This window comes from Haliaeetus leucocephalus, unplaced genomic scaffold (assembly GCF_000737465.1).
Source record: "Haliaeetus leucocephalus isolate CR32 unplaced genomic scaffold, Haliaeetus_leucocephalus-4.0 Scaffold556, whole genome shotgun sequence".
In the NCBI taxonomy this organism is placed as follows: Eukaryota; Metazoa; Chordata; class Aves; order Accipitriformes; family Accipitridae; genus Haliaeetus; species Haliaeetus leucocephalus.
In genome coordinates, this window is record NW_010972992.1 from 5,459,748 (window position 1) to 5,486,653 (window position 26,906).

General features: G+C 48.6%; 1 protein-coding gene across 1 annotated transcript in view; it reads left to right on the forward strand.

Moving 5' to 3' along the window:
• Nucleotides 1-26,906, forward strand: part of SAMD11 (sterile alpha motif domain containing 11) — a 120,935-nt gene that overhangs the window by 67,519 nt on the left and 26,510 nt on the right. The window contains exons 5-6 of the mRNA XM_010577533.1: nt 15,130-15,222; nt 21,913-22,077. Coding sequence (XP_010575835.1) covers nt 15,130-15,222; nt 21,913-22,077 — 258 coding nt within the window. The remainder of the gene's footprint in view (nt 1-15,129; nt 15,223-21,912; nt 22,078-26,906) is intronic.

A 26,906-nucleotide genomic window follows, 5' to 3' on the forward strand; every position in this document is an offset into this window, starting at 1 on the left:
TCCACAGGGACAATTTAACTCTGATTTTTCCCCCCGCTGTCTGGAGCCAGCTCACTCTACATGTTTGTTTGATTAAGGGAAGACTCATTTGCCAAAGTCTATGCAGAACCTGCAATCTCTGACTTTAGAGCATGTGCTGAACTGGTACCTATGTCACCACCTCAGGGACGTGCAAGTCAAGGGAACAGAAACAAAATGTGCTGGGATTTGTAGCTGATGCCGATTATTGGGTTTATGTCTTGGTTCTGTTTGTTTTTACTGGCAGGGGTGGGAGGGAAGTATGGTATAACTAATTGCTACATATATAATTTTAAGAGAGTTAGTGTTGGGTTAGTCTGAAAGGTTGTTTAAACCACTTAGAACAATAAGGGAAAAAGAAATGTGTCCCCAGTTGTCTGCTGTTTGCGTTGTATGCCTTTGAGAGCAATACTGTGTATTTGGGTTATGAGAATCTCACACTCAGAAAGGCATTTGGAGATGGACAGTGCTGAATAAATTATGTTAATGCTGATATGTTTAAAAACTCCCGCATCGCTCATGACTGTAAGCTGCGGTGCTCTCAAAGTAAGTTGGAATCTGCTGCTAAAATGTTTTCTGTTGCTGCTTTAGCATTTATGGTTTGAAGTTAGGCATACAGTCCCAGCCAGTAGAGGCTGAACACTCTGGAGGCTGCTCTGCAGCTCAAACTGCAAATTCTACATGTGCAGGGTGAGGGGTGAGCGCATACTGCTAAAACAGGATTCAGAAATATATGTGGCTTCTTGGCTGTGGCTGAGGCTAAGCAGAAGATTGAGAACAAGGGTAGCACAAATGGAAGAGATTTGCTTATTGCAGGGCCCAGGGGGTTAAGAAGAGGGTTGAAGTTGGCAGGGTTGGTTGGTTTATGATTAATTCTGTGAGGGAGTTCCTTGATTTATAGTTAAAACCAGGATTAGAGGCAGTGCTATAGTTTCAAACAGCATGGACTGGAAAATTAGAAGTATTACTGGATCTTCAGTGGCCTTTGAAATGTAGAAACTAATGGAAAATAATGGTGTATAGTTAGTTCTGGGGCTTTTATGAGTTCTGGGAGATAGGTGAGACTAGAGTCAGGGTTCAAGTTAGAGCTGGACTGATGTTCAGGTCACAAGGGGCTGAAGAGACTGATGTATTGCTGGAACATACACGGTCTTTCGTTGGAAGAGCAGCACTGATATTAATATCCTTGGAAGGGTTATGGATGATTTTTAAGTGAAAACAGGTCACTTTATGTCAATGGTGATGGTTATATTTGGGAACAGAGATACTGAAGAGCTTAGTTTGGGAGAGCAGAAGCTGAAAGACTTAGAAAATAACCGGGTCCCGAAAGCCTCGGGTAGGGTTTGGCCCTGACTGGGAAAGGATTTAATAACCCACCTCAGTGGGTGTAATAACCCACGGTGGTGGGTGCTAGCCATTTGGAACAGTAGGCCTAGAGGAGGTGCAGTCTTAGGGCTTGGGATAGCTGGGACAAAAAAAGTCACTGTATTTTGGATCTTGTGAGGCCCAAAGAGCTAGGAAGAGTCTGGAGTCAGCAAAACCAAATGGCTATGCTATCTGTTGTGTCACTTAGGTGTGATTAAGACCAGTGTAGTCATTGTGACATGTTGGTAAGCTGAGCATCTACAGAAAATGGGGCTAGCAAATCTGAGAGCTACAGTGCTTTGAAAATACGCTTATCATAAAAAATGGAAAGACTGTTATTGCTAGCCTACAGTGATAAAGGGGAAAGGGAGGTAGGTATGTTGCCAGCAAGTAAAGTTTCATCAGAAATGTTGGACAAAATGCATAATGCCTTCCACCAGTTTTCGAGTACGTTGTAGAGGTGCATGAGTCAGCTGAAACACAAAAAGGCAAATTTGCCTGAGATCATAAAGCGAATGATGACTGAACAAGAGAGCTCAGTTTCCTGCTTTGTCCTCCCTAACTTCTCTACTAGACCTCTGTGTTGCTGGTCCACTGTGACAATATGGAATAGATGTGGATTATAGCCTACTTCTAGAGATTCAGCATATGAGAGATTTGGGGGTGGGGGTGGTGTTCCCCCCCTGCTAGTGTGTGTACTGAAGCAAGACGTCTAGATAAAAATAGCTGACAGCTTAACTCGTGTTTGAAGTGTCCCCTGATACTGGACCTTTAAAGGAAATAAAGAATACCAATGGCAAAAATCTACAAAAAAAGCAAAAATCTGCTCCAGCCGGTGCTTCTCAGTAAGACATCTGGAAACCCAGAATGGGCAGGGGTAACTGAGGCTTTTGCGACAAGAGCAGAAGTAGGTGGCCGAGAGGCGTGTACTGATAAAATCTAATTGCCCTATCGATTGGCTTCGGAGCCACCGTCAGCTGTGGTAATGATTGAGATATTCTTATGTGTTTGATGCATGTTAGCTGTATCTCGCTGCTCTGGGTCCACTGGGGACCTTAAGGTATTACAGAGATCTCTTAATCATGGAGCAAACTTGCGTGTGTTAGGCCTGCTCTGTGGCACCACAGATTTATTACAATTACCGCTGAGGCACTTGGATTTCCTTAGGTCCCGGGGGTCCTGGGTTTCGGGAAGAGCTGCCCTGTTTGTAACTCTGAATTCTTAATTGGCCGAGGAAATCTATCTCACTGGTTTAGGATTTTACCCATCTGCACCCTTTCTCGCACTATTCTTCCTTCCTTCTCATCTGGGTTGACTGTTGACAGTATCATGTCCTCACGCATTTTAAGAATAGTAAACTTCTGCTTTCTCTGCCTCTCTGTGACTGGGAGTGGAGGTGCTTGTGCTTGCAAAATAGAGAGCACTGGTTTCCGTAGTCCCTGGATAGATGTCTGTTCACCAAATGGTAGTGCAAATTTCCAAGTGTGCAAGTGTTCATTGTTTCCAACACAGACTGAAAGAGCAGTAAATTCTTGTGGAGGATCAATGAATATAGTGAAAAGGAAGGGCGCTTGCTTCTCTGCCATCTCTGTTGCTCATCGTTGATCAAAATGATATCTAGCGCCTCTTTTGAAGTCTAGGTTATGTCTACGCTGGGCTAATATCCAGCTGCTACGTTTAATCCGCTCCTACTTCTCTGGCCAGTGTTGGACCTTTATTTTTTTTATTTTTTATTTTTTTTAAACCTGGGGCTAGCTGATCCAGCTGTTGAGTGGTAACGTTGGCTCTTGGCCAGAGAGATACTCCCTTTGCAGAGAAGAGAGGTGAGCTGCTTCACCTAAGTGCTGACAGTCTGCAGGACTGCAGTTGAGGGGAACATACGTAGAGCCTACCTGGAAAAATAAGCTCTGGTGATGCCCAGAGCTCCCAGGCCAGTTTACCTAGGAAACGTGAATGGTGTCTTCTCTCTTGACACTGCGGACTTGATTTTCTGCTGCGTCCTTCTCTTCTGGTGGTGTTCCGCAGTGGGAGATGCTGGAGAATGCTTTCCTTGGTGCTAATTAAATTGCAGTCACGATGGGGGCATAATATGCCAAATGGAGGAAGAAAGGAAAAGTGCGTATAATGGGCTCTGTACTTCCTTAGGAACATAGAGGCAGCCTGCGTTGGTGAGATTCAGTAAGAGGCTTAACAACATCTGCAAAGGTAGAGCAAGTATGCTCAAATGCCTCAGGGGGTGCATGCATGTGGGAGGGGAGGGCAGGCGATGAGCCTAATGAGAATATAAAAGTCGTTTCCAAATGGATCAGATAAAGGCGAGGCAGCAGACGGGGTACAGCACTGGCACTACAGAGGGGCTTACCTTGAGAGCGGATGATGGCACAAGGCGCTTTTAATCTTAATTGAGAGAGAGACACACACACAAGGATGAGCAGAGCCAGGGCTGCTTGACAAAGGCGCAGTAGCAAAGCTGACGGTTTGCACATCAAACACGGATTTAGAGCCCCTTTAAGCAGCTAGCGGTGTGTCTGTAAACAAGTCCAATCCCCTCTATCCAGTTTGGCTAATGCAGACTGCCAGGGCATATGTGGGGTGGGGGAGGACGGAGGAGGCCTTGCAGGGCTCCATGGCTCATAGGGAAAGTACGGGTGCCTTCTCCCTGGTGTCTGTGTGCTTTGCACGCTGCTTTAGGATTTGAATGAGCATTTTGCAATAGAATCCTGGTCCCAAGGCTTTAAATTATTTCTCTCCTGCAAAAATCCTGTTAATTTCTCCTTTCTCTCCTCAAATACCCTCTGTTCTGCAGTGCCAGATTTCATGACTTTCCAGTTGCAGTAGGACTATTTGCATGGATAGAAGTGGAGGAATCAGGCTCACTGATGCTAGAGGAAGGTGGGTAGATCTTCCCTCTTTTCCGTCTGCCCCTCGTGATTAGAAGGAGTTGGCTTCATGTCTGAATATTATCTGAGAGAGGGCACTTAATGGAGACATGGCAGAATATCAGATCTCACTCCAAACAGCAAGCAATTTGCTACGGTTCTGCATATAATACTTGGGACTGTGCATGGGTTAAAGACCTCTTCCCCGGCGATTAGAGGCTTCTTTGGCTGTGGTGTGGGAAGCAGCAGAAGGCCAGCTTTCCAATGTTGCAGAGCTCCCAGAGAGCTTGGGCTTTTTCTAGGGGTTGTTGGTCCATGTGATGGAGATGGCAAACCCTGAGAGCCTTGGCCTCAGGGCAGTGGTGTCCTCAGTGACCAGTATAGTTGCATCTTAGCCTGCAATGATTCCTATGGAAATCCCACATGATAGGGAGAACGTGCCATCTGTGTCCCTTGAGCAATCCCACTTTAGGAGTCCTGCTGCATTGGAGGCCATGTATACTTGATGCTTTTGCAGTCCTGGAAAAGCAGTGTTCATCTACATGTCTCAAAAGCACCACAAAAGAGAGATCTCTCTTTTCTCTCTGCGAGGTTATTTGTTCCTCTGTATTAATGCGCCTGTCTTGTCTTTCCACTTGATGCTCTGTTGACTAAGCAGGGGAGAAGGAGAAATTTCAGGATTGAAGTGTAAACAGATTCACATTTAAGAATTGGTCTTGGAATTTTTATTGACAAGGCAGTGCTTGTAGCTCATATGCATGGATCCATAGCTGATCAAACTAGTCGTCCCACTGTCTTTGGGCCTATCCCTGAACAATGTGTGCCTGCCATGGAGGGCTTCCCAATCACTTCATTTGGCTTTGCACTGAGACCTAGAGCTTTCATCTGCTAAGGAGGAGTTAACATTGGGGGTGAAAAAGAATTGGGATCAGGGATGTTATAGCTAATGGTTAGAGACAGAATTACAGTGAACGGTTGTTTTCTGAGTGTGTGATAATGAGCTGGGATGCAGACATGTTTTCATTTAACAAAGCCAAACAACAACAACAAAAAAAAAGCAGAAGGCTTTATTGAACTGCTGCCTTAAATTGAGCAGAAAATCAGCACCAAATGGGTATCTAGGAGTTGTAAGCCCAGCCACCTTTGTTTGCTTGTTTTACCATGAAGGACAGTTGTTTACCTAGGCAACATGAGTGTCTAGGCTCTGTCAATGCCATTCATCCTCTTGGCTTGGATCTGGAGGACTGTCCTTTCTTAGTGCTCTATTTAAGTTAGTTTTTATTTCTTCTGAAGCCTTGCAGGGGTGGGAGGTAACCAGCATCCTTTTGTAATACAAACAGAGGTCTTGGGAGGTGAAGGAAAAATGGGAAAGCCCAACATGGAAGCATTTCCTTTTGCTGCGCTCTGCAACTGCACTTGCGACCCAGGTTGGCGCATGGGATTTTGCTGGTGGGAGTGTTAAGGTTTTATTCTTGGCTTTGTCACTGCAGGAGGAGAAGGAGCCGAGGCAGTTTAGTGCCCTGTTCTTGGGGGTTCAGTAAACCCTGCTCTTGGCAGCGATTTGAAGCCTGCTTCTGGCAGGAGGGTTCTTGTAGGATGGCTCTACAAACACCTTTGGGAAGGTCAGTGGTGTGTTTCAAAGTGTATCTCCCTCACTTTTAGGAAAGGAGTGCCACAGCTGGACAGGGCTCACCATGGCAGCTTCAGTAGCTTGGCCTCTTCTGTGCCTGGCGTGAACAGGGCAGACTGGCCATAGTCAGGACAATGAGTCCGTCGCTCTCTGCCAGTTGGATCGGCCGCCAAACTCATGGCCAGTACACGTTGCAGCTTCGAAACTGAAATAAACACTGACTCTTTCTTCCTTTCCTTGCAGCTCTAGGAGGAGCAAGATTATCCTGCTTCCAAAAATAACCTCTTCCCCACCCCCTGCTTCCACCTCCTTTCCCAGGTGCCTTACAGGCAGCTAGTAAAGACCTGAAAACAAATCACTGGTGCAGTGACATCTCACTGATGTTATATATAGAAATCCAGTACAGATTGTAATGTGGCACCTGACTTGTCCACTCTTGTTTGCTGCTGGGTGGAAGCGCAGGGAGAGGAGGCAGTGAGTCGCTGCTCCTGACCCTGCCACAAGTCAAGCTGATGCTTCAGACCCGGGGTTTTGACACTGTTCCTGCTCCAGCGGCTGTGTGTATCTCTCTCTGTCATCAGGTTTGGATGCTGTGGGTTTACTCTTGCAAAGCCTAGCCTTCTGCTCTTGCTGCACAGCAGGGGTAACGCTATCCCCCCACAAACTCCCCATAGCTGTGTGTCTGGCAAGCTTGTGTTGTGATTAGATGCCCAGGTAGCAGGCACTGAGCTGCTGCTCCGCTCTTCGTTTCTTTCAAGCTATCAGCAGGGTGCTCTATGGCTCGCAGCTTCATGAGGTCTCTGGTGAAAGTGAGGGAGAAGTCCTGCTGGAGAGAAAGGGGTGCAGGGCTGTGTGTGGGGGAGAGATGTGTTGGAGGAGACGTGTGAAAATACTGAACCAGCCTTTTGGATTGATAGCCTTGAGAGAAGTCCACCAGGAAAACAGAACTGACCGCCATGAGCACTGTGCATTTAGAGCCCCAGGGCAGGCAAACCTGCCAGGGTAGTGTGTGACCATGACTGCCTTTTCTTGAAGCCCTGCCAGCTCAGTCCCTGCCTTACAGCGCTGCTCCAACACGTGTATCCTTTGGCAAAACTGGCCTGCCCTGCGCTGATCTAGGGTAAATGGGAAAGACGACGATAACCATTACTACAATTTGTGAAAGGTCATGCGTTGGTTTGGGTTTTTTACCTCCTGCTGTCTCTGCATATAGAGGTAAGCCCAGGTTTCCCCACAGGGACACAATAAAGACCCTCAACTCCTTTCCCTCTGCTAAGCGTGTCTGATGACTTTCTACGGCTATTAACCTCTTCAGTGCAAATCAAGGAGATGGGTGGGGATTCTCAAGGGTTAAGTTGCACGTATATCACTGTGGGGAACAGACTCGTAAATTAAACTGGAATCTGTCCTGATGATGCCCTCTCCCCAGATGCAAGCTTGTGGTTTCAGACCTGGTCGGGGGAGTCAGCAGTGCTGCATGCTTTACGTCAGATATGAACAAACCTGGGAGGAGCTGTCCTAGGATGAAGGGCTGCGGGTTGGAAAGATTTTATTAATGATTTGCTGCGAGCAAGAAGAGGGTCAACTGCCTATTTCATTAATTTTTCAGTTCTGCACAGTCTTTTTGTTCCCAATCCCTTTTATTCCCTTTGCTCTTCTCCCCTTTACTGCTCTTTTCCCTCCTCCTTGCATTTCTTTGGTTCTCAAACCCTTCCCCCCCACCCTTCCTTTCCTATTCTTAATCCCCATCTCACACGTGCACCCTCCTTCCTTTCCATTTCTCTTCCTCTCTTTAGTTCCCTTGTCCTCCTCCCTGTTCTCCCTTCCCCACCCTCCCTCCATCTCCCAACTCCTCGGGAAGAAGACAATTTGAAGGCTTTCCGCTCTGCTCTCAGCCGAGAGGCTCCTTCCCTCGAGCCAATCAATGGCAGCCTTTCAGCCCCAGTGGGGCTTGGCAAACATTAGATCAATAAGTTATTAGCACCATTCTGTCAGCTGTAATGTGGAGATTGATCGGGGCCGGGGCTCCTGCATGCTGCCTGGCACTTCCCCAGCCTGATAAAGATGACAGATTAAGGGAATAAGAAAAAGGAATTAAGGAGTCTGGCTGTCAAAGCTGTCACGGACTGGAGGAGCGCTGTTTTTTTCAGGGGCTGAATGAGTGCAATCGGACATTTAAATGGTGCTAAGGGTACAGCACCACCAGCAGCTCTGTTGGAAATCACTATCTTCACCGTTCACTTTTCTAAAGAAAAGCTGGGAGGCTTGTAGAAGGAGCAGCCAGAGGAGGTGGAGTAGCTGTCCTGGGTGTTGGAGGGAATACCAGGTTGCTGGCACAGACCACACGCGGAAGATTCGGCACCTAGGAGCCCACAGGGAAATGCGAGTGCTGTCCCTGCCACATTGCTTTACCCGCCTTTTGGCATGGTGGGATGTTGGGTGGCATTCCCCAGGACTGCCGGAGGTATCTGTGTCAGAAGAATAATGCCAGTTTTTATAGCTTTTTATCACAGATACATAAATGGAGGCCAAACGACCTTTGCCCGAGAGGTTTGTGGTCCCTCAAGGAGAACCTGATCCTTATTGGAACTGAGCTTAAGTCTTCTGATTTAACAAGCTTCCCCCTTCTCCTGTCTTACCCACTAGAAAGTGCTCCTTTCTAGAGCTAGAAAGTGAGTCTCCAAAAGGCCTGGACTTCCAGCCCACCCTCCCAGCCTCATTCTTTACATCTTTTCTGGAAGAGAGTGGAGATTCACAAGTTTGCAATTGCTAAAAAGCCTCTCTGCAGCGTGTAAAATTAATTCAGATCTCTCTCTTAAGTGCAGTATATCCTCGCCATGAGTGTTTTTCATACTATGAATATTTACCACCTTTCTATGGCTTGGTGCATGCTGTAAAAATGAATTTTGTGAGAACATGGGAGACAAGGGGATGCTGGTGCACCTTCTCTAGTAAACAGCCTCATTACAGGCAGGAGGATGGCTCCAGCATGACCTGCACCTCCCTCCTTTTCACTCCTTGGGAACTGAAATACTGGACAGTCCTTTTAGGTGCTTAGCTCCAGCTAGGGAAATCAAGCCAGCACAAGGAGGTGGGAAGTAGCAGGGTACTGTTTGCATGGTAGGAGGAAAGGCAGATGGCCTGGTGGTAAGAGCTGAGAAAGGCGATGCAGGCTGCTCCTCGTGCCTAGGAAAGGATGGTTGATATGTTACGCATTGGGAATCCTTCTACTCAACTACTGTCTTGTTGCGTGCTCCCGCAGCTTTCATATACGCTGCGGTTAACTCACATTTAGGAAGGAGTTAGTGACGCTAGGCCTACCTTTGGGGTGCTACGTTCTGTGGGTGATGGTCACTGACTCTTGCCTATCAGAGTCCTTCTCTGCTATTGAGAGGAGTGACTGCAGGACCAGTCTGCCAAAGTTAAGTTCTCTCAAAGTGAGCGGGAAAGAGAAAAGCCTTTGGTTACTAGATATTGCATCCTCCTTGCTTTGTAGTAAGAGACCATTAGGCTGTCCCATTCCTCTCTCCTCTTTGTTACCTGTTTTTCTTCCTGTTTCCAAGAGCCTCTTGTCACAGGGAACTTGAAGCGTGATGCTTAGGGAACGTTTGGAGATACCTTCTTCTAGGCTAGGGACAGTCCTGAGCCTGGAGTGTCCAGCTCGCTCTGCTGCTTGTGCTATTTCTACTGTTGAGACTAGCGCAGCAGCTAGCAAAAGGATGCTTCCTGCCCTGGAGACCTTGCAGTCTGAATCTAAATGACAATCAACAAATAGATATAGATGTGGAGACATAAAGGAATGAGATGACCCAGTGCAATAGCTGAGGTTTGAAGCCTGGTGCCTGACCTGTCCCTAAAGCCATTAAGCTGACCTGCTGGGAGTAGGATGCCACTTTTATTTTGCAGCTGGTTCAACATCCCCTTTGCGGAGATCCAGCAGTATTTCCCCCTTCCTTGCTAGAACTAACTCTGCCCCGTGAGCTGGCATGCACTTGTATTGTTCTAGGATCCCAAGTCCCAGAAACCCACTGCTTCCCTTCCCCCAGCTTCCCCAATAATTTTTTTTTTTTTTTCCATTCTTGTTGCCCTCAGTGAAATTATGGCCCGTTATTCCCATGACCTTGTGCTTCACTCTCCCTTTGTTCCATTGATTCCTGCTGGCAAGGGATGGGGCCGATGTGCAGCCAGATTCCACGCTGCTGTGTGCAGCCTACTGCGTGGCCCCTCGTCCGCCAGCTTTTGTTGAGAGCAGCTCTGGGCCTGCTGGGACTCGGTAAGCTGGTGCAGCTTCTTACAAAGGCACAAGCCCATCGCTGGGGAAGTAAGTCTCCAGGGTCCCTGCAAACCTGTCGCATTCGGCACAGGAACAGACTGAGCGGCAGGGCTGGAGCACCAGAGTTGTTTGAGCAGAGCAGCTCCTCTGGTGGTAGCCTGTTTGTGCCAAAGGAAAGGGGAGAGCTGAATAAACTGAGATGCTGCCAAGACATTTCAGACTGGTCAGTGGGAATTGTCATCTCCAGGGTTTAAGTTTGGTGGCGGAGTTAAGAGCAAAGGAGGATGTTTTCCTCCTGTTTTCCTCCTCTTAAAATAATGTGAAAGGAGGTGAAAAAAGGACTCTCTTCTCGTTAGATGTTGGCTATCTGAGCCTGGGTGATTTCCCATGTAAGTTGGCTCAATTCTTTGTTTACTCAGGGCTTCTGGGTCCAAGAAGCTTTCAGAGCAAAACCAATGATATGGATAGGGAGCGTGAGATAGGTCTTGATCTCTTCCCCTTGTTCTGTAGCATAACATAGCACAGAAAAACTTGGTGCGGTCCTCAGCTGTAATTGGGAGTCTCTCTCTAGTCCACCCATTTAACAACACTGGGAGGGCAAAAATTTTGTGACTACCTCATGATTGTTCATTTCCCTTCTCCAGGTCAAACCCTGTGCTTAGTCACTGGGACACGGGCTCGGTTCTCACCCTGTCGTTGATGCGCGTCTGTCCTTGGTGCAACTTCTCTGCTGCGGATTCCCTCGTAAAGAGTGGAGATAAAGTCCCTCCCTCTTTGGGGAAGCCTAGAGATAGGTTTTTCTAATCTTCCCAGCTGACTTAGGCTCTCAAGTCCTCTCTTCAAAGCTGATAATGAGACTTGGGATTGTTAGAGGTGTTGGTGAACATGACTGTTAAGTCACCCAGCTCTGCTGGGTGCTGGGAGGCTGAGGATTAGAGGCAGTGCAGGGGTGCAAAGCACCGTTACTTCCAGGTGATGTTTACACCCATGGCCTCTAATCAGTGTGTCTCAGGTCCAAAGAGGGCTGTGATTAGGTAAAACCCACATTTCCCAGGCTTCTACACAAGCTCGTTTTATGGTATCACACCCACATCCTTTCTCTTTATGGTTGCAAAGTCATCGGGTGATACTTCTGTATGGAGGCAGAAGTGCTGTCCTCCTCCAGCTGACCTACTTTCCTGGCCTGTCTATTCATGTTTCACTGTAGAAATGCGGCAGGTGAGTGCTGGACTTTGTCTTCCCATGAAAGGGGGAGAAAAAAACCACTTTGATTTCTAGATCTTTGGGGAAAATATTTGACTTTGTTTCCAAAAACCTCTCTGGATCGCTTTCTGCGCTGCCATGTCAGACTAGCGGGAGCCTTGAATGTAACGCAGGATCTGGGGACCTGGATGGGAGACCTGGGGGGTGGGGGTTGTGTGGTCAGGGCTGTGCTGCGCTGGCGGCATTAAGCGATCAGTATGCTCGGGGCTTCCTCTAGCACTCCTGACTTGTATTATTGCCTGGCCTATCTTCATAACATTACAGTTCTACTGATAATGTCTTTCATTTTCAGCTTTAATATTAAAAAACTGCCCCGATTTGGCTTCTTTCAACTGAAATGCTTTGTAGATGGCAGGAAAGAGGAGGCAAAAGCAGGGATTTGGGGAATAAAAAAAAAGAAGAAAAACAAAAAGCCCCCCCAAACCATCCCTCCCCATCCTCTGTCTAAGGTGGAGTATTGTCTTCTGCAGGTGCACGGGCTGAGCAAACAGCTATCATTTGGCTTTTTGGTCAATCAGTAGCAATGTACTTTAAATGCACAACCTGTCTTTGTGAGGGTGGTAAGACATCCAGAAGCTACACTGCCAACTCATTTGCAAAACATATTTGGTTTTGCTGCTGCTGCTGCAGTCGGGGGAGATGGACTGTGGATGCTCCCATCCCGTTGCCTTCAACCACTGTCCTGGCTCTGTGTGTGTGAGTGCAAAGAACGTTTGGATGAATGGCATGTGGACATAAAGGGATGACTTTAGAGTATAGGGTCCTGTAAAAGGGCGCAGGTTTAGCAGGTGTAAGTGGTATGACAAAGCTGTGCATATGGCTGAAGCTGTAAAGAGGAAAGAATTGGTGCTGTAATACAAATACATCGTTGTTTAGGTTCTACCCCAGAATCTGTGAGTTTACTAAGTAACTAATGAAAACGTGACCTGCCTCTTCCCTGCTTTGCAGCTAAGAAAGCTAAGAGAGGGGTATGACTTCTTATAACACTGGGCTGGAATTCGAAAGGTTGCGGTTCAGTCTTGTGCTCTGCTACTGACTCGGTAAATCTGGGGCAGATTGTTAGATCTTTGTGCCTCCATACTGGCTACTGATGTTAATTATTCCTTTTTCCTTGCTCACTGTATATCTTGTTGATTTAGTTCCCACACTTCTGGGGACGGAGGTAGTCTCTGACACATGCCAGGACTTTGCCTTAAATGAAGAAGAAAAAAAAAAAAGGAAAATTTTCATTCTGTGATCTAACTGACTGCCATAAAAACTGCTGGGGGGCAACCTAAATACAAACTCAGTGTGTGGGATTTGGTGCTTTGGTACAACGTGAACCTGAGATGCTGGAAGGAAAACGCTGCAGATCATCCTAGAGATTAATACATTCATGTGGGATCTCTCTGGAGGGCCAAGTTCAAATCTCGACTGCAAGACATGCAGGACCTTTCCCTGTGGCATGCCGCCGACGGCAGACTGTTCCACCCGACTGTTCACGCAGCCGCCAGCTCGCTTGCGTGTGTGCCGAGAAGTGGGTGGGCAGTTCTGGAGACTGGTGGGGCCTGGGTCTGGCGGAGTTGGTGCTGCTTCAGAGTTACTGCACGATCTCGGTCTTCCCCTGCACAAATGCAGCTGGCTGGGAGGGAGATGGGACTTGCAACCTGTCCTGCTGACGTGTCTGGGAATAGCAGGGCATGGCGCTAGTCAGAGCGAATGTCTGCTGGCAGATGGGCGCACGGGGGTGGGAGTGGAATAGCAAGAGAGAAAGAGTGATGGGAGGGTAATGAGGTGCCTTGGCAGAGTTGTGAAATGAAGGAATCTTTACTGCTCATATTCTAACTGCTGTCGCATGTAACTGGTGCTTCTGTCACCAGTTCTTCCATGGAGTCTCTTCTGCCCGAAGTACATAAGAACAAGCCCTGTTGGGTTTTGCTGCCTCCTGTCCAGGCTGGGAGGGGAGAGCAGAGCGACGGGACTTTTGTTGTTTCAAAGCCACAAATCCCGGATGAGAACGCTTCTGAGCAGGATATATGATCTTGGCCTCCAGCGCTGAGGGTTTGCAGCATCAGACTAACATTTCCAGGAAAATCAACATGAAGAATGAAGCGTCCCGTGGGGAGGGAGCTTGTGACTCTATTTGTGCTGTGTGGCCAGGTACTTCCTAGCTTCGACGGTGGCTTGGCAAGCTAATGCTGTCTGTGGTTTTGGAGAAGTTACTTAAAGGGTAAACTGAGGCAGGAGGATTGATAAAATTCAAATTATATTGAAGGGCTGATTCAACACCTGGGATATGAAGTGCTGAGAAAACTGAAGCGCTGCCGTCACTGGCTGACTCTATCCTTTCCCATCTGCTTTCCAATTGCCACTGTTTCATTGTATTTACTTTGCTTTTGGTTATGGATGGTTGCAAGCCTCTGCAGTTGTCTCCGAGTGCCAGTTTTGTTAACAGCCTGGGTGACAGGGTCATGGCAAGATAAGATCGGAGGCAGCTTGTGCTCTTTAAAACCTTGAAATGCCACTTGTAACTTTGCAGAGTTCCAGGATTGCTCTTTGGATAAAGGCATTGCCTGGCAGGCTCTGCCCTCGGCACGTTAACTGTCTGCTCTCGGCACTGCTCAGCCTGTGGCAGCCACAGATCTGTGCTCTGGATCTCTTGATAAATACAATGCCAAGGCAGGAACCTGGGCTCGCTTAGCCGAATTCAAAGTAACGTGGAGTGATTCTGAGTATGAGGGACAGTCGCTTGGCTTAAAATGTCCCCTGGAACATAAATAATTTTGTTGTTCTTATAAATAGCACCAAGGGGCTTTGTAACCTTTCTTAACCAACACACTTTGGGCAAATTGCAGAAGCTTTGCATGCATGTTGATTCACAGGCAGATGCAACGTATGCTCACTCAAATATGGTGCTTGTTTGTGAGATTTTTTTTTTTTTCTTTTAAGATGCTGCATCTTTAACAAGCCCTTGATAGATGAGAATTTGATGCTTGCAGTGACAAACAGTCTCTTCCTTCCTGCCCATATGCAACATCATGCTTTCAGTTTCCCCAGCATTATTATGGGAGGATATTGATTTTAAATCTGTTCGGGGACGCTGTAATTGTATATTAGATATTTTGTGTTGGTTTGTAGGGCTGCAGTAATGCAAAAGGCTTGAGTGTTTCCGTACAATCTAGAGGGGGAAGATTGCTAAGGACCTTGAGGTTTTGAAGGAGGAGGGGGGGGAAGGGGGGGGGAAGAGAGAGATTGAGAGAGAGAGAGAGAGAGAGAGATACTGTGGTAGGAAGATTCAGAGATCTGTTGTGCTTTTTTTTTGTGTGTTGTTTTTTTCCTCCCCTTTCTCTCCCCCAGTTGCTTTGCATCAGGGCATGAAAGGAGTGGAAACACCAGGGGGACAAAAGGCAACAGAACAAATGATGAAACTCAGTAAGGAAATCAACTGGATTCAGAATTTATAGCTTTAAAACGTTGCATTGATCAGTGTGTGAATAGTCATTATGTGCTTTTGGACTGCGTGATTAGGAAAGCAGATCAAGGCTCTCAAGATGATGATTTTTCTTACTTTCATTTTTTTTCCTCTGCTTGTAATATATGTGTGCGTGTGTGTGTCTGTGTGTGTGAGAGAGAGAAGCAAAATACCAAAGTCTCTCTGGTTGCTTCTGCAAAGAGGAAAGTACAACCTTATCTGATACTCAGGTTTCTCATCTCTCTTCTAGATGAAATTTTAGGCAAGAGAAGAGTATGTTCTCCCAACAGCAGCAGTGAGTGTCCTTTAGAAAGCAAGAAAGCCAGAAGTGAGTCCCCAAAGGGTAAGTGCTGCTTCTCCCTCCCCCATCCCCTTCCCCTTTCTTCTCCTTTCTTAAGAGTGGAACTTAATTGAAATTAAGGAGGGAGGGAAGGGAGGGTTGCAAGAGGCTGTGGTGTGGGAGCTGTTAAGTATCCGGCACTGAGGGTGCATGAAGGAGGCTACCAGTGCACCGTGCTTTCTTTATCTAATCGGAGGGAAGCTTGCAGTGTGAGAAGGGGATTGCCTCTTAATTAGAATAATTGCTTTATGATTAAAAAAGGCAAGCTGCAGCTTTTGAGGTGGATTTTAGGGGTGTTTCTACTTTTCAGGCAGAATGTCTTGATTACATGTTTAATATAAAAGATACACACAGGCTTATCATGCTGGCATCTGTTCCTTTAAAGGGAAAAAAAGGAGCCTAGCAGGGAGAAGAGGGCTGCCTAGTTCTTTCTTATGCATTTATGGCACTGTTCCTATAGAGATGGAATCTGCAGAAGGTTTCTCTTTATAGGGATTTTTTTTTTTTAATCTCCTGATTTGTCTTAAGGTTCTTTCCTATAAACATGATTTTTAAACTTTCTTTATGACTGGCAAAGTGGAATGGGTAATGGAGCCTGCAGTTAATGAGTTTGTCTCAAGGTTGCTTAAATGAGGTTTTGCAGGCCGTTCACTTAAAGGCTTTGTTGTTAAGTTCAAACTAATTAGCTGTCAGTAATACCCATCTTGATCACAGTGCCTAACTGCAGTCTTTGGCCACTAAAAAAAAATAAAAAAATAAAAGCAGACTAGCTGTCTGAAGCTAGATCCTGTTTCATGGGTTTGGAGTCCAGCAGCTGAGACTCTCCAAGGTGTATATTCTCAATAACCAATTCAGGGAATCTCAAAGGGGACTTTTTGTAGCAGTTTGTCCTGAAGCCTTCTTGAACTACATACCTTATATTATGCTATATAAAGATATATTGTAGGGACCTGTACTGCATCCTAATTTCACGTAATGTTCCTGTATATTGTCTCTTCTTGACTCCTTGTCCCCAAATTATGATCTGAAAGGCAGCATACTGAGAGGATGTTGAATGCTAGTGTCGCTTAATATATAATATTGCTAACACTGCCCAAGAACGTACTAAATCTTTTCTTTCGTGTAACCCTCTCCTGCCTGTTAACTCCTTAATACAAGTAGAAGTGCTTTAGCTTTTTACTGGGCTTTTCTGAAAGGTATAAAGAGGAACCCTATATACTGCTACTCTTTACCTGTTTTCCTTGATTTTTTTTTTTTTTCATCTGCCCTATTCCTGTTATCCTTGAAATGCTTCTAGTAGATGTGCGCAGGTAAGTTCCAGCAGGATGCTTCTATAGATTCTGGAATGCATTTGTTATATAGGGGCATGAGACTCCTGTAACACACTTGATACACCTGCTGTCATCTTTGCCGTTTCTGCGGAGTCTGTATCCTTTGTAATTCCAAGACAGTGCATGCTTAGGAACTGAATCCAGGTAGCAGCAACCTATGTGGCCTGGCTGAGAACGGGCTAAACTTTAATCAAGCCATCTGAAACCAAACTATTGCGTTTGGATTCACCCTAATAAAGTGGCTGAACTTGCACAAATTGATGTTTTTGCCATGGGAGCAGCAGGGTTGAACGATCCCGTTCCGTTTCTTTCCTCTGGCCTTCCCACCATTTTTGTGTAGGTGAGTGGGTTGAGCGCAGTGTGAGGCAGATAAGCAGCCCTTGGCTTTGCAGTATGCACTCGGGGTCTAAATACTGCTCCTTAACTCTGAATGACTCAGGGATTCCCCCAGCTCGTTAAGAGAGGGCTTCCTAGGAAGCCCCGAATAAAAGCAAACTTTCATTTTCTACTCCCACTTTTTTCTCAGAAAGCCTTCCCTGCCCTTTAAAAGAGCGTGCGACAGAATGGAAATTCTGAGCTGGGCCTTTTACTAATCTCCCATGTTACCTGATATTTATTGTATTAGATCATTGGGGAACCCCTGTTCTCTCCAACGTGGTGGCAAGCATTTTAAGCCTAGGCTGTGCTTACCGTCAGAAGAGCGAGGGGCTGAATAGGGCCAGAGACTTTGGTGCTTTGGGGGCCTTTATCTATGAAAAGGGGGTCAAAGTAGGGGCTATAGCCAGTGTTTCTGTGTCTTAAGCCCCAAACAGCAAGAGCACCTGGCGGCTGAGAACTCCCAGGAGACTTCCCATCCTGCTGGCGGTCAGGCAGTGCTCCGGTGGCGTGGGTACCGTGGAGGGCTGGGAGAGAAATGATCCCTGTGTTCCCAGCTCTGTACTAAGGAACCGGTTGGAAACAGAAGGATCTGCATTGTGCGACAAGCTATTTTCAAGCACAGTGGACCCTAGTGGCTAGTTACCTGGAATTTGGGAACTGCCGCTGTAGAGTAGTGCTGTAAAGTGTGAGATTGTGCTAGAGCCCCAAGCTTGGCTGGGACCCAGATGCTGTGCGTGCAGTTTGTGATTTAGGAGTTGGAAGGAAAACAAGGACCAATTGGAGTTTCGTAGCCTGTGCGGCCCCACGCTGTCCTCCGGCAGGAGCCAGCTCTGCAGCATCTCCCCGGGATGCACCCTTCCTTTTTTTTCTCCGGCCCAGCGGCGTGCCTTGCACGGGTGCTGGTCCTCCGCCTTTTTGCACTCTCCTGCGGTGGTGCACAGCTCAAGGTGGGGACTGTCCCCCTCTCCGTTGCACGCTGGCCCTGGATGCAGCTCTTGCTCAGGGCACAGCTGCATTGTCTCCGAACCAGCCTTTTGAAGAGGAGAAGTGACCCCGTGCCCGCGGCACATCTCGTGCTGCTGTGGCTGTGCCTGACAAGGCAAGGAGAACAGAGGCAGCCAAGTAAATCACTCCTTCTCTCTGACTGAGTGAAAAAACACCTGTAGGGCTGGAAACCCTTCCAGCGGGGAAGCAGTAACCTTCCCTTCCCCCCTCCCCAATGCTCGCAGCGTTCACACCGGAGATCAAAAGAGAGCCCTATCTCAGTGGAAACAGGGCCGCGCCAGCACTGCTGTCAAACAGAGCAGAACGTTCTCGCGTCTAATATGGAAATGCGAGCATATCAGAGGCTCGGAGCGAGGGTTGTGCTGGCAGGTCACGGAGGAAGCTTTCTCCCCGGGAGACAATTCCCCAAGTAAAACCCTCGCTCCTGCGGCAACGGCGTGTCTGGAGATCTGCTTCTCCGATACCTTGAGATATGAAATAAAACTGAACGGTTGCAAAAAGAGAAAATCAAAGAGTAATAGGAAAAAGAGTATTTTGGTTCCTATTTGAACTGCTGAAATAAATCTGGTAGAAGCCTCATCATTTGGGAAGATTTGAAACTAGACTGGACCAAGTGCTGGAAAACACACGTAGGGAACAATATTGCACTCACCCCCTGGGGCGGGCTGATGAGCTCATACGCTGCTCCTTCTGCCATTCTCTTTTCTTTGCTATTGTAGATCATTTAAAACAAAACAAAATCTTATTGCATCTTTGGTTAACGAAGCAGACCGGAACCGGAGCTGGACTACAGCTAAGCAATTCAGATCTAGCCTTTGTCAATCTGTTCCTCTTCTTGGGGGGGAAATATCCATATGTTGATTGGTTTGGCAGCGGTCCAATTAGGCCAAATGAAGAAACAATATTTTGCCCCATTCTTGCTAATAACTTCGCTGCCCCCCCCAAACCCCCACTGCTGAATATGGTGAGAGTGGGCACGGATCCTCTCTGCCATGGCAAGCGACGGCTCGGGCAGCAAAGACCCTAAAGCTACTAAGACCTGGCTTTGAACCTGGGGTGAGATGCTTTTGCAACAGGCTCCTTAAGCTTTTACTGTGGTTCAGGAAAGGGAGCCTCGGCCTCTCATGGGTTTGTTGTAGCAAAGGAGAGGAGACGGCCAGGCTGGGTGCTCCTGTCTCGTCTGGGATTGCTTGGGGAGTTCAAGCCTTATAAAAGCTTGGTGGAAAGGTTGTGCGGCAATGACGCGTCCTTCAGGCTGAACAGAAAACCTGCGTCTTCCAACAGCCTGAATTCCCTGTGGCTCCTGCCATCGGGACCCTGCAGTGTTGGCGTAGGGTGGGAGAGACGGGCTCCCCTTGGCTTGGCAAACAGGGAGGCGTGCTGGAGAGCGTGAAGGCCCAACAGATGCTTGCCTCGGCTGTGCCTTCACAGTGACCGTGCCAGGGTCCATTTCACACCTGGCGGCTGGAAGAGATTTGGCGAGATCAGTCTCCCGCATTACCCCCTGGTAATGACAAAAGCAGACAGCAAAGCTTCAGCAAAGCTGGAATTATCGCTGGCTGAGTCATGTGAAATCTTCCAAGTTTTAAGTGTGGAAATCCAGCCTTTCCCTGGACTCCTCCTTCCTCTTAGCCTCCCCTTGCCACCCCCATTCTCCCTCCCCTCCTTGCACCTGAAATCTGCTCTGCGGCTGATCGGATAGAGTTTATGGTAATTAAGTGTTATTAAATCCCCCCCTTATTCTTCCCCCCTCCCCCCTTCTCTAATGACACAGCTGCGGTGGGGAAAAAAAAAAAAATAGGGGTTTTTCTAAATCAGGTCTGTGGCATGCGGCTTTGCTCCTTAGACCTTTGGTTAAGAGCATCAGAAGGGAACTGAAACAGTTGGTGCACTTCTGCGTTCCTGGGGGAGGTGGCAGGAGCGGCAAGAGAGCGGAGGAGGATGCGAGAAGCTGGCCTGCGGAGTGACTTTGTCGAGAAGGGGTCGTGGAAGGGAATTCTGTCCCCCAGCCCCCTGCTCCTTCCACTGGTGTCTTGCAGGCTTGGGTACCGGAGGCAGGGAGTGGGAGGGAGCAGGCATGGCATGGTTGTCATCTTGTGCAGCCTCCCTCTTTTCAGGTCTGGTTTCTAAGTGAGATGCACGCAGTACGGGGTGGGGAGCCAGCTGCTGGTACTAGCTAGCTTGAAGCAGGCCACGAACCTGTGATTTACACAGGAAGCCTGTGGTCCTGGCGATGCAGATACATGTCACTGGGGTAGAGATCAGTGGTTGCAGATATGGCCACAAATTGCTGTGCTGATTGAGAATCCTTGCTGAGCTGGACGGCTGACCTGAAGTCATTTCCCTTTTGCAGAGGAAGACTGCCTCGGGAGCCGGTGATGCAACCCTTTTTTATTGAAACTTTGTGCAGCTCAGGCTTTATGATTCTCATTAGCCCTTCCTACGTTTTGGGGAGGAGATGGCTTCATTACAACATGCCACCAAAATCTCCAAAATCTGAGCCCCTGTATGCTTGGTTGTGTAACGAGTTTAGTGGCAGACAGCACTTGCCGCTAATGGCCTCTTATTCTGGCCAAGGCAGAAGTGAACCAGTCCCTAAGCTACTGTGGCAGGGCCACGTTTTACAGGGACTCGTCTCTTGGACTGTATTTGTTTGCCACAGGCTGTCTTTTCTGGTAGTTGTCTTAGGGGCCTTTTCTCACCCGAGAGAGATGCACAGCTCTTTTCCCAGCAAGACGTCTGGTACCGGCGTATTTGTCACAGCGCTGATGCTGGTGTAAAGTCAGTGGCCTGTGCTCAGAGCCACCACCTTGAATTTGGAGCCAGTCTGGCAGCAGAGTCACCTGCCACGAGCCCCGAGGGACTCTGCGAAACGAGGTGGATGAAGGAGCACAAATCTGGGGCACACGGTAGGGTGGTCTTGTAATTCCCTGAACGCAGTGGTGGTCTTGTGACTGCAGCTTGGGGGGAGCCCTTCCCGCTCCCTCCCTTCCCTTCTCCCTGTTTAGATTGTTACTGGGAGTTCCTCTCCGAGTAATGAAAAGGTTTTGCCTGTGGGGAAGATCCAAGATAAAATAGTGTTAGAGCAGCCACCGCCAAGGCAGAGAAGGTAATTACTCTCCGAGTTCTGCTTACAGTAAACACAAAGCCTCTGTGGTTTTATCTCCCTGATTGTTAGACTGGGTTCCCTACTGCCCAGGGAGCAGGCAGGGCCTTCCTCAAAGCGTCTCCCTCCTGGGCTGTGCAGTCGTTCCGGGAAGATGGAGAGGTCGGCACGTTGGGTGTAATTTTAATGGCCTCGGGGTGCTTAGCCACACGGACAGATCTGAAACAACCTGCTTTTGTGACTTCCCTCCAAGAGCTGGGCAGGTGGACTGTCATCACTGTCTGTTGTGCGGTTGTCAGCATCACCTACGCTGGGTGCTTGAACATCTCTCGTGTTGTTGTGTCCTTGTGGGTGTTCAGAAAGGCGGGGGAAAGAGGTGCGTGTCGGATCAGGTATTAGTCGAAAAAAAGAACTCGCGTCCCCTAAGATGAAAGGGTGAGAACTCGGTGAACTCTTTTCATCCTGCCTGTCCTCTTTGCCACCTTGGGGTAGAGAGCTCGTTGGTAATTTTGTGTTATTATAATGCAACGCTTGTTGCTTTAGGGGGAAAAAAAAAAAAAGTTGTTAATGAGTTTTTTGGGTGCTGTGGCAATTGGAGCTGTAGACTTTCCTGTATATAAGTGTGCCCGTGTTTGGAGGTGTAGCAGGTTGTAGGTGTGTCTTGACCAGATATAATGGTACATCTTGGAGGACAAGGGCGGCTGCATTTGGCAGCTTGGTACGTCAAGTTCAGTGGGTACACTAGAGAGTTGTGCAAAATTGTGGTAATATCCCTCTACCTCCCTTTCTCTTTCTTTTGCATTCTCCCTATACTTAGGTGATTTTGCACTGTATTTCTTTCTGGAAAAAAGACCAAATCTTTCTGCTCTCCAGAAAACTCCCACACGCCTCTGCTTGAGGACTCAGTGACTCAGATGACCCCAGAGGAGCACTATAGACGCATGATGTCAGCACTGAATGAACACGGCACGTTTGAAGAGCAGCAGCAACAACGTCTCTACCAGCTGGCCAACAGCATGGCAGTGCCCAGCCATGGAGGTACAGGCTCTTACAAACAGGAGGAGGGACTTGCTTTGCCATTTGGTATAAGTCTTGTAATATGTCCCTAACCCCCGTGTGCACTTGAGGAGGATTTATGGGCTGCAGTGTTGCCTGTTTATCGTGCAATGGATACAGGTGGTGCTAAAGAGTATCCTACAGACCGTTTCTCCCACCGTCTCTGTGGGGGCATCTACCCTCAGCCGTCTGTAAATGCTAATACCTTCTGTAGCTATCTGTGGGGGCTACACATTTGTTTACCGGAATAGATTAGCTGCAACATCACTACTGTGTGTTTTGCAGTGGCGGTGTGTGGGGTCCTTTCCTTCCTTTGTTTCAAGAGCTCACGTCAATCTGAAAATTCAGAATCTGTGGTATGTGTCTTGGGTCATAGTGTGGAGCAAGGGAAGCGAGTGCTGGCATAATGGAGGGGGGTTGTGAGATGTAGGCAGTGCCAGATGCTCCTGCCATTTAGTGATGGGATCTGAAACAGCAAGACGTTGTTGCAGGATTTACTTAAGCATTGATAGTGCTAGGTTTAGAAAGTTTCTGCAATAGTTGCTACACGCAGACATAGCATAAATCGGTGTTAAAGACCTTTCACCTTAATGAGAATTAAATGTCTTACGATTTTACGGACAATTAAAATATGCAGATGAAGCTAAGTTGCAATGAAGACAGCTTAGCAGGCAAATGCTGAAGTCGGTGGGACAGGTTCATCCATGGTGTCATCTATTGAAAGCAATTATGTTTACATCACTAAGGATTGATCTGGTCCTTCACTTAGCCGAAACCAGATACGCTGTGGAAGAGCGAGGGAAAGGGTTGCTGAAAGGGAGAGAACTTCTTCCATACCCAGTACATGCTCACTTGGTGAGGGCTTCCTCAGAGCATTGCCTTAAGGACCCTGTAGCTTCCAGCACTAAAAAATTGTCCCCTGACCTTCCAGGATGACGTGGTCCTCTGAGGTTGAGTTGGGCACTAGGGATAGCTGAGCCCCCCCACCCGGGTCCTTCTTTATTTAAGGCCTGTTGTGTGCACTGCAGATTGTGCCTCTGTACCTGCCTGTCTGCTGTTTCTAGGCTTTAGTGGCACAGAAGTATTTCTGCACCGATATCCACGTTCAAGGGAAGATGCTGCCATTCCGCTCTTTAAAAGGAGGCTGGCGCTTGTACAGTTATGTTAATGCAAGGAGGGGAAAATCGAAAACCTGGTCGTGAAGCAGCTTCCTCATTAAGAGATACCGTTGTCCACTGCTGCTGCCTTGTCCTGGGGCTGGAGCGGTCTCCTGAGGGGGTAAGGGTCCGGCAGGACCAGGATCTAATGGGGCCTGTGTGAATTGAAGGGTCGCCGATAGGTTTTGCCTCGGTTGCGGAGGAAGCTGGCTGTATCCAGCTCGGCTGCAGCATCCCGCGCTGTGCCTAAAGGGGGCACTAGGCAGTTACAGGTCCTGCCCTGGGAACCGCTTGGCAGAGCGCGGGAGCCACAAGCATCCCTCCGCAGGCTAGAGGCCCCTCGGCCCACTTCACCTTCCCTCAGGCAAGCAAAGCCTGCTGGCGCTGGCTCGGCTCGGGCCCCGGGAAAGCCGGGTATTGTACCCGATTCCTCTGATGCAGGAGTGAGGGAAGGAACTCCGCTGTCTGGAGCGGGCAAAGGCGGGGAGATGGAAGAGGTGATGCCGTTCCGGTCTTGGAAGCGGAGGGTTGAAGCGTCACTGAAAAGCAGTGTTACGCAGGAATCCGTAGCCCCTCTGCCGCTTTCTACCCAAGGCGTGGTGTGCTGCCACGTACCTGCCTGGGTGATCCAGGGGAGGAGCGCGAGCAACATCGGCGAAGCATCCAGCAAGAGCTGGAGCAGAATCTCCAGTCTAGAGTGTGAATCCCCAGGGCTCCTTGTTAGGTTAATGAAGAGGCTGTCTTCTTTTCCACTCTGTTTGATTCGATTGGCTTCTCTGGGGGCAAGAAGGCGATTCCTTGCGCTGTGGAGTAAGGATTTGCTTATCAGCAAAGCCATGGCGTAAGCCTGTGCTGGGGCATGCCGTCGTGAATAGGGCACATGCTTCTGGGTGTGGTGTTGAGCTGTCCCAGACCTTTACAGAGGTGCAGAGCTCCTGCAAGCATGGTACATAGGTACGGGGCAAAGCCATGCACCGTAGGGCTGGAGTTTCCACGCGTACATGCAGCGAACACAAGCATGGCACGCGAGAGGACAGTATGTAACGTGCATCGCGCACAAAAGGGTAACGCATGCAGACACGTAAATGCTGAATATTCGACCGTGACATGCAGGTCTGCGTAGACCATGTTGAATACAACAGAGCGTGGACTCGGCACAAAACGTGTTACGGGTACCGGTATCGTAGCAGACGGTCATGATAGACCACTTAACCCGGGCACCGGATGGCTGCTGGACATGCGGAACGTGTACATCCAGGCAGAGTGTGTGCTGCAGAACAGCTGGTATCACCCCCTTCTCCCCCCATGTAATGAGCAAAGTAGCTCATTACATTAAAAGCCTGACGTATTTTTTATGATTATGATTAAATTGTCTCATCAGCATTTGTTAGGTGAGGGGTCACACTGAGGTTTTGGGGTGGGCAGGGGGAGAAAAGGAGTCTGCACAGACTCTCTGGTGTAACATTGACAAGACAAAACTTCGTGTATTTTGGATTGTCTCCACACCACAGGGCTCTGGTTGGGCTATAAATTATTAGTGCCAGTACAAAGCGCAGTTTATCTGCGGGCTCACATGGAGGCACCAATAACATTAATAATTTAAAAAATGTTAATAATTTAGAAATCTTTTTTTTTTAATTGCTTTTCAACCCCCCTCCTCCGCCCCCATTCTCCCAGTGGCATTCATCCCACATTCTGAATTCAGTCTGTCTGCGTGCCTGGAACCTCCATCCGCCAGCGTCCCACTGTCAATCAATCTGATTTCCCAACTGTCAGAGTGCAGGATTGTAAATAACAGATCCTCGGGGGGGGGGCTTGTGTGAGGGGGTAGGGACGCAGGGGAGGGAAGGAGGGGAGAGAAAGAGGAGAGGAGAGGGTGTGCGTGTGGGGGGTTGTTGCGGTCATTCAGGATCAATGCGGCTTCTGGAATTGGCTGCGTGCCAGACTTCTAAATTACAGGCACTGTGGCAATAAGGAGTGACCTGGGTTTTTCAGATAATTAATTTATAAACATTGAAGGTGCACGGTGCCTGGCTCGCAGAATTCTCTAGGCTTTTTATGTGCGATCTGATGGGGTTTGTTGTTTCACTATTTTGTACGTACTTTTGCAGTTCACAATTGTACATCATTTTAATGTTTGTCCCCGCAGCTGGGGGCGTGGGGATGGGGATTGTGTGCGCGTGAATGTAGCTAGAAATGTTCAGGTACCAACGTCCTCCTTACTGCCAGCAAAAATAGCAGCTGTATTAGCGTTTCCACTCCCACTTGCAGTCCCATCATGGGGCTTCAGCCCCGACCATCATCAAATTATTTGATGAAGCGATTGGTGAAGCTCAAGCTGGGCTGGGCATGTCTTGGGGCTAATAGGAATATGGATGGCTGGGATTTCCAGAACCAAAGGAAAACAGCATGGTGGTATAAAGGAAGGCAAGGAGATGGAAAGTGTATGGTTACCAGGGTCATGCAACACTCTTATATTAACCTAGCTTTATGATCAGTTGTGGGGGGAGGACTAATATGCCGCTGGATGTGGAGCGGATTGAAATCTCAGTATGCGAGTTGATCCTGACCGGGGTGTGTTCATTAAGATAAATCTTCCTCTCCTCCTCTCCCCAGCTGTGTTTTGGCTTCTTTTTGCAGAGTGGTACACGGCGAGCGTACGAAGGAGGTTTCCTCTAAGTGCGCATCTGTGTGTGTGTGTGTGTTTCCCGTGTATCATGTGAATGGCAGCAGAGGTTTTGTTGTGGGATATAAGCAAGTTGCGTATAGGGTGTTTTCAAATAGGTGTAGGAACTAAGGGACTCCTGACACTTAACTGTAAGAGAGTAGCCTCTGTCAGTGCAGGTGGTACGGGTATCACTAGACCTTCTCATAGGTCTGTCCAGCTGCGTTGTTCCCTGAGAAGGCCAGGGCAGTAGCAAGCCAGCTGTACTTGCATCGCCTGCTCTTCCTTGGAGTACGGGGTGATCCCCGTTAACGTGTGCTTGTGGTGTATCTGGCCATGCCTGCGTTGCCCATCGCACGGCACTTGCGTGGGCAGCTTGTCTACGCTGACGCCCACCCTGGAAAGACTATACATGTGTACAGCCTGTCATTGCACAATCCGCCTGTGTAACAGGTAGAGGGTTCCGCAATGCTAATGCGGCAGTGCAGGTTTAACGAGGGGTGCGTTTCTTTCCGACCTGCAGCCGATGGTCTGATGAAAAGCGTTGTCCCTCAGGCTGGAAGGGGCCCCGTTCTGGACCCCATCCTCATCTGCTCTGTGGCCCAGCCCTTTACTTCCCCGCAGCAGAGCTGCGCTAGGTGGGGACAGACCTGCCAGGGCCAGCTGTCACCCCTTGCCCAGGTGGGGGGGCTCCTGGTGGGGGTCACCACGCTTAGGAAAACAGCCCTTGGGTGCTCCGCAGTGCTGCGGCCCCACTGCTAGGCTGAACCTGGTAGCAGAGATGGGTGCTCCCCGGCCAGGTGAGTGGGGGGGAGGCCGAAGGGTAGGACCCACCTGGGGAAACGGCCCCCCATCCCCTGCTTTCGGCAGCAGCGGGAGATGCTGGGGCAGAGCGGGCTTGACAGGCGAAGATGCTGGGCTGTGGTTTGGCAGGAGGGACACCCAAACCAGAGCGCTGCCCGCGGCTGACCCTGCGGTCCCCGGGGTTT